The 7,393-nt window shown below is 39.7% G+C and overlaps 1 protein-coding gene across 1 annotated transcript; it reads right to left on the bottom strand.

Moving 5' to 3' along the window:
• Positions 1–6,528: 6,528 nt before the first annotated feature.
• LOC145163410 (uncharacterized) lies at positions 6,529–7,136 on the bottom strand. The gene is made up of 2 exons (XM_079082251.1): positions 6,903–7,136; positions 6,529–6,792 (listed from the first exon to the last, which is right to left on the bottom strand). The coding sequence occupies exons 1-2, from the start codon at positions 7,134–7,136 to the stop codon at positions 6,529–6,531; spliced, it is 498 nt and encodes a 165-aa protein (XP_078938377.1).
• Positions 7,137–7,393: the final 257 nt, after the last annotated feature.

The following is a 7,393-nucleotide window of genomic DNA, read 5'->3' as shown; positions in this document are numbered from 1 at the left end:
CGCTACATTTCCCAACATGTTTCTTTTTACATTTGTCACACCACTTTGCTTCGGCTCCTTCTCCGAATTTCCTCGAACCAGACTTCGATAATTTACTCTTCATGTTGGAACCTGAAGTTCCTTCAAACTTTCTCTTTTCGCGAACTTCAACCTTGTTGGCGGCTCTTCCTTTAATCATATCTTCAACAGACTTGGCAGCCCAAATAGCTGCCTCCAGAGTAAGTGCCTGAGGTACTGGCACTGCATACTCCCATGGAAGTCCCTTTGCGTACCTGTCGATTTTTGTCATCTCATCTGGGACAATGCGCAAGGCAAACTCCATCTTATTTGTGAAGTTATTGGTATATTCATCGATGGACATGCTTCCCTTCTTTAATGTCAGAAATTGGTTCTCTAACTCAAGCATATTTTGGGCCAAGCAGTACTTGCGCTTGAAATGCACCAAGAACTCTGCCCAAGTCAATTGCAGTGGCTCATTAGGGCTTAGGGTCTTCCCAAAGTGTTCCACCAGCGAACAACGCCACCTCTGAACTGACGCACTGCAAATATGGTTTGTAACTTGACTTGACAACCACAAGTCATGAAAGCCAATTCCATCTCCGAGATCCAATCCACTACTCCAACGGGATCTTCCTTTCCAGTGAAAGTTGACGGTTTGCAAGTCATAAAATCTTTGTACTTGCATCCATTTCTCTCGACTCCATCCTCTTGGTTATTCCTCCTAACCACAAGCGGTTCAGTTTGACCAACAGATTTACTGTAATTTCCTTCCTCTGACTGACTGTCATTTAATTCAGGTTGTTCAACAGGTATTGAAGGTTCATCCCTGTTGTTCAACAATTGTCTTATTTCTTCCCTCTGTTCAGCCATCATAACCCGAATCATGGCTTGAACTCCAGCCATTGTGATTGGTTCTGGTGCAGCTTCTACTATAGGCACTTGCTCAATCACTTGGGGTTGTGGTTGCTGATTCCTATTCGCATTTCCAGTTCCACTTCGGGTTCTTGGCATTATGATCTATACACCAAATTAGGCGAATTTAAACCTTTATCCGCGACAGATATTTAAATTCTCCTTATCACTTCGAAATGTTACATGCTAGTTCTAATATTGTAGTCGTATGCTTAGAATCCTAAACACATAAGGTTTCCAGATCCGGTCGACAACAGACCATAGATCCAAACAAATAATATCATATATGGCAAACATATAACATTTAGCACAAAAAAAAAACATTTTAGGCATCTTTCCTAAAATATACTAATACTCGTGTCTAAAATATGGTAGACACTCATCTCACAATCATCACTTAGCATTCTAAGTTTAAGTCTAGAAATCCTACAATTTCCTAGTTCTCTTAAACTAATGCTCTGATACCAACTGTGACATCCCTAATTTTCTCGCACAAAAAAGACCGATTTAGTTTATGCTTTTAAAATAAAATCAGAGTAATCTTTTTAAAAGATGTTGCGAAAATTGTCCCCCAAATCAAAACATGATAAAAATTTATCAAAACATTTCTTAAAGAAATATATATTTTCATTATATATCAAAACCTCGGGATGTCATGTTCCGATACAGATCAAAAGCATAAACAATACCATATAGGCCTTACAACAGTTATTTATATCTACTGGCCTATAATCCAAAAATCTCTCATCATCTTCCAACTATGCTCTGGGTCCACTACCTGTAATATAAAAAGCTGAGTGGGTCAGGCTTGGGAGCCTGGTGAGCATATAAGGTTTCCAACCCACAAATAATAATAAATTTATTAAATTCATCAACCAAAAATAAATTTATTAATTTCATCAACCAACAATATCCCTGTTTACCCGTTCTCGGTATCCTCACTTTACGTCTCTAAACACTTATCATAAGGGACCTAGCCTAAGGATCATCATCGGGGTAGCAACAATGCTTAAGAGATACTCTGCAGTTTCTTAAGGTTTCACCCTAAGAATCCTCTATCATTCACTCATTCGTTCCAAAGGATTGTCCTAAGGAATAGGCACAAAGTCCATTGTTGCCAATAGCACAGCTGCCAACTTTCTCTATTAGACACAGCTGCCAATATTATCCTTTAGGCGCAGCTGCCAGGATTGTAATGTTCTCAACCAGGCGTAGCTGCCAATATCATCTATTAGGCGCAGCTGCCAATGTTATCTTTTAGGTGCGACTACCAGGATTATGTTGTATCTATTAGGCACAACTGCCAATATTATCCATTAGGCGCAGCTGCCAGGATATATAGATTACAACTGGTAAATCCGTAAATCAAAATATCTGGTAAACACTACGTTCAAAAATACTTAACGAACACCTAGTTCAAATACACCTACAGGTTACGAGCCTGCTAGCGTTCCACTGAACTGTCTAGAAAAGTTTGTGGTCGTCATCTATACTCCGCTAGATGACTACAACAACAACAACATCGAGACCTCTCATCTTTTTTTAACACACATCAACTATTTCATCTACCCATGTTTTACCCAACATATTTGTAGATATAAAATACATATACAGTTTAAAACATGTATAAAACATTCATTCAACATCCATCTCAAATAAACAAACAACATATTTACACATAGCACGTATTTTATATAAAATACTTCATATCTATGTGTAAGATGAAAGTGACTACACACTCACCTGATTTAACGATATTCGGGCAGCACTTCGTTTCTTAAAAATAATATTCTTTGATGAAACCGAGATGTTTTCTCAAAAACCGGGCTTCACGCAGGCAGAGTTTCGGCTCGAAAACACTTTTTCTCAGGATCTTCGGGGCTTTGTAACTTGCTTTGGGTGCTAGGACGATACACTATGCTTCGGGGGTATTTCTTGAAATTTAGGAGAGAGTATAAGGGTGAGAGATGTAAAGAAAGTAAACAAAAATCGGGCAGCCTTGAGTTCTATTTATAGTGGCTGAACATCGGGGTTACGTTGGGCGTAATGTCCTCGTACGCTGGGCGTACACCGAGTACGCTGGCCGTACGGGTGGATCATCTCGGACGCATCGGAGCTACGTACACGCATCGACCATGCGATGGAGTAGGCTACGTGGCCCAACTCAGACCATGAACACGAGTACGCTGGGCGTACTCCCTTACGCTGGGCGTACTCAGAATTTCCAAACTTCTAAAATTCGTATCTTTCGCATACGAGCTCCATTTTTTGATGTTCTTTATATCCACGCGTAGGTGAGACTATGCTCTACAACTTTCGTTTAGACCCCGTCGGATAATTTTGACTTAAATTTTAAAGTTATATTTTTACAAGTCGGGAGAGGAAATGTCCGTTAAAAATTCATAACTTCTTCATCCGACGTCCGTTTTCGTCTGTCTTTTTACCGTTACACTACTATCGAAGAGATATTCAATTCTCCTTTAGATTGTTTTGGCTAAAAATCACTCGATCTAAAATTCGAGTTTCAGGCTGCATACTGTTAAGCCGAAACTTAGAAAAATCATAACTTCCTCATACGAAGTCAGATTTGGGCGTTATTCTTATGCACGCTCTCGGTTTAACGAACACTTCGAATTTTGTTTAGATCACTAATGCTAAAAAGTACTTTATTGTAAAATTACTTTTTACGTCACACAGCGTCGTGCCGGTTCTGTCGCAAAACTTCAACCGGTCATAACTTATTCGTTATAACTCGGATTTCGGTATTCTTTATATCTCCGGAATCCTTGTTTCAACTACTACAACTTTCTTCATAGATATCGGCTTTATCTAATATTTATTTTTGACGCTTATTTTTATCCTTAATTTATAATAAATAAGTTTAAAGCACATAATTCATTCTTATTACTTCAAAACGAGTTCTAATGGTTGACCTAGACTACTATATTATCATTAATGCTTAGCCCAGAAACACGGGCGTTACAAGTTGTGAAGAAAAGAAGATTAGAGCTGAAAGCCAAAGATCAAGGAAGACTAAAAAGAAAAGAAAGCAATAAACCAAGGGGGAGATTGTTAGGACTAAATTATAGTTTATTCTAAGTGAAAAGAAAGTTATAAACCAAGCGGGAGATTGTTAGGTCATAAATTGTGGTTTATACTTTTCTTTTCATAAGCTATTAGAGTTCTCGGTCTAGGACCGAAAACACCATGTTTTGATGTTTTGTGGACCAAAATCACATGTGATTTTGGTTAGGCTTTATATTGTTTTGTTTAGGTTTTGGGCTTGGGCTTGGTTATCAGGCCTAGGTATATATAGTGTTATTTAGGCTTGAAAATGAGTTGGAAGTGAGTGTTGGACGTTCTAGGGGCTGCCATATGCCAAGGACATGAGCTTAGAGAGAACCAAGAGAGAACATTATGTAATCAACATCTTATGAACCCGACTATTGAATGATAATAGTGTGCATTAAAGATTAATTATCTTGTTCTTATTCATCTTTGTCTTACATTATACGCTTTGATTGGGATTCTGCACCATCAAAGTGAATCCGATTGATTTGTAGGAGAATTCGGGACTTACAGATTTAGACCGAGTGACATGAGATGTAGAAGGATCAAAAGGAACACGAGGTTTGGGATGTGTTCGGAGTGACATGGAATGAGTGTGAGTGACAGGAAGGGGGGACGAACTCGGCGGAGTAGCTTCTGGTATGGAACTTAGGCTCGGATGAGTAGTCGTCTCAGTAGCGGGAGTAGTGGATGGAGACATGGTATTTTTGGACTCACCGAGGGAAATAGGAGAGTCGTCATCAGAAGTAGTAACTGTGGTTGGGGTGATTGATGTAGGAATTTCTGGCATTGGAACAACGGTGTGAGGTTCGGGAGGTAAAGGGTGCTCAACCAGTTGGGTCATAGATGATGGAGAATCAGGTTTAGAGTAGAATGGTGTAGGCATGGAATTAGGTAAAAAATGGAAGACAAGCTCATTAAATCGTACATGACGGGCAACATAAATACGATTGGTTTGAGTGTCAAGACACCGATAGCCATGATGATTCGGGCTATAACCTATGTAGACACACGGGGTAGAGCGAACATCAAGTTTATGAGCATTGTGTGGACGAAGATATGTAAAGCATTGACATCCAAAAACCTTAAGAAATAAGTAATTTGGTTGTTTGTGAAAAATATGCTCATACGGAGAAATTGATTGAGAGACACGAGACGACATTCGATTACTCAGAAAGGTGGCTGTGTCAAAGGCATAGTGCCAAAAGTGATGGGGAACGTTTCCTTGAGCTAAAAGAGTGAGCCCAGTTTCAACAATATGTCGATTTCGACGTTCGACAGAGCCATTTTGTTCATGAGTATGAGGGCATGTGATGCGGTGAACAATGCTCATGGTAGAACAAAAGGTGTTGAGATTTCATTTTTCACCCCCCCCCCCCAAATCATTTTATATAGTTTTAAGTTCTGTATTGAATTGACGTTCAACCATGGTAACAAATTGTTTAAGTAATTCAAAAACATTAGATTTACAAGACATAGGATAAAGCCAAATAAAGCGACAATAATCATCCACAAATAGAAAAAAGTAGCGATGACCGCCAAATGACAAACATGGGGAAGGCCCCTAAACATCACTATAAATCAAGTCCAAAACTCTTGTACTTTTAAAAGAGGAAATAGGTAAAGACAACTTGGAATACTTGCCCAATTGACAAGGCGAAAACATATTATGTTAAGTTTTATTAGAAACAGGAAGCGAAAAAAGATTCAACGTAGATTATAGTAATCGTGGATGAGGATGGACCAGGCCTTGATGCCAAACATCAGTTGAGGCGCGCTCAGCGGAGAAGTCAACATGTTTGATGGACTGTAGTTGAGGAATGGTAAGAGAGTAGAGACCATTATGGCTCGGGCCTGTGAGAAGGACAGTGCGAGTATTCTGATCCTTCACAACAAAGAGACGGGAGTGAAATTCAAAAAGACATCATTATTAGTGCAAAATTTTTGTACAGAAAGAATATTTTTAGAAATGGATGGAACATGTAAAATATCTGAGAGTCGAAAAGTTATGTGAGGTGTGTGAATATCATAGGATCCAACGTGTAAAATACGAAGACCTTTACCATTGCCAACATGAAGAGCGTCAGGACCATGATATGTTTCGGAGAAGTCTATACCAGAAAGATCAGCCATCACATGATTGTTTGCTCCCGTGTATGGATACCAATTTGGAGTACCAGATGAAGATGCTTGAGACTGGTTTGTGCTAAAGTGAGCAGTCGGTTGAGTATTAACATTCCCCTTGTGATTAGGGCATTGTTTTGGAATATGTTGAATCTCGCATTGCTGACAATGTCCATACACGGTGTTATGAGTGGATGCCCAACAAAAATCAGGATCACGTGATTTGCCTCCACAAGTATTACGATTGTTGTTTCTTCCAAGACCGCCACGATTTCCACTACGATACCCACTGGAAGATGGTTTTCGATTACCAAAGAAGGCTTGGGGTGTTACATCTGTTGGAATGAGACTTAAGCCAAGAGCTTGGGCTTGAGCTGCAAGTTGCATGTAATTTGGTGAGTTGCTCACATTTTGGCTTGGAGTTCAGCTAGGGCCTGTAGATTGACCGACTCGCACATTATATGCCTGGGATATATTTGGTGTTCCTATTTTGGATCGGCCATGAACAAACTCATGGTCTGCAAGAAGAGCTTGGAGATCATCAAAATATATTTCAGTCCCACGAGCTGTGAGTGTAGTGACAAGGCCATTGAACTCATTGCGACTGGATAAACCTACAAGAATGGTTAGAACTAAATCTTTTGGACGAACAGGCTCGCCAATTGAGGCAAGAGAGTCAGCATATCCCTTTGCACGTTGAAGATAGGCAATGATAGATTCATCATTGCCAATTTCCAGTTTTAGGAGATTAGTTTTGAGGGTAAGTTCTCGGGAAAGGGGTGTAGGCTCAAAGGCACGTTGCAAAGCTTCCCATATCTCATGGGATGTTTGTTTCCCGTAAAAACACCATACGCTTGTTCAGAGATTGAAGAGAGTAGTAACATCTTTACATGATCATCGTTTGCTTTCCAAGTCGCATAAGCCGGATTTTCCATTATCTTGTTTTTTGTTGTTATCTGCAAGGGAGGACACATGATCGATCCATTAAGATACCCTGATAGTTTGTTTGCCGAGAAGAAGGGTTCCACCATAGTTTTCCAAAATTGATAATTATCCCTTTTGAGAAGAAAGGCCCAACGGTGGGCTGATTGAGCAGATTTTTATGCTACAATGAATGACGTCATGCTGATTGAGAGATAAATGGCAGACTTGGGTTTGATTGTAGGCTGCCGGAGGGAGTTAGATTACCGGAATTTCAGCCGTGTCAAGACTTAGGGTTAGTGTCAGCTATTGATGCTCTGATACCATATAAAACCTTAATTGATTAAGGTAATCTTTTTCTCATTAC

This window comes from Lactuca virosa, chromosome 3, assembly GCF_052849685.1.
Source record: "Lactuca virosa cultivar CGN04683 chromosome 3, Lactuca_virosa_CGN04683_v6, whole genome shotgun sequence".
NCBI lineage: Eukaryota > Viridiplantae > Streptophyta > Magnoliopsida > Asterales > Asteraceae > Lactuca > Lactuca virosa.
The sequence above is the reverse complement of the archived record's forward strand: the minus strand, read 5'-3'. Positions and strand labels throughout refer to the sequence as shown.

Bases quoted from the DNA above. Each gene is read 5' to 3' on its own strand.
- LOC145163410 (XM_079082251.1), bottom strand. From the start codon at position 7,136: ATGGTGGAACCCTTCTTCTCGGCAAACAAACTATCAGGGTATCTTAAT. The intron at 6,793-6,902 runs GTGCCTTTGAGC...CAACGTGCAAAG, and splicing joins GATATGGGAAGCTTTGCAAC to GGATATGCTGACTCTCTTGC.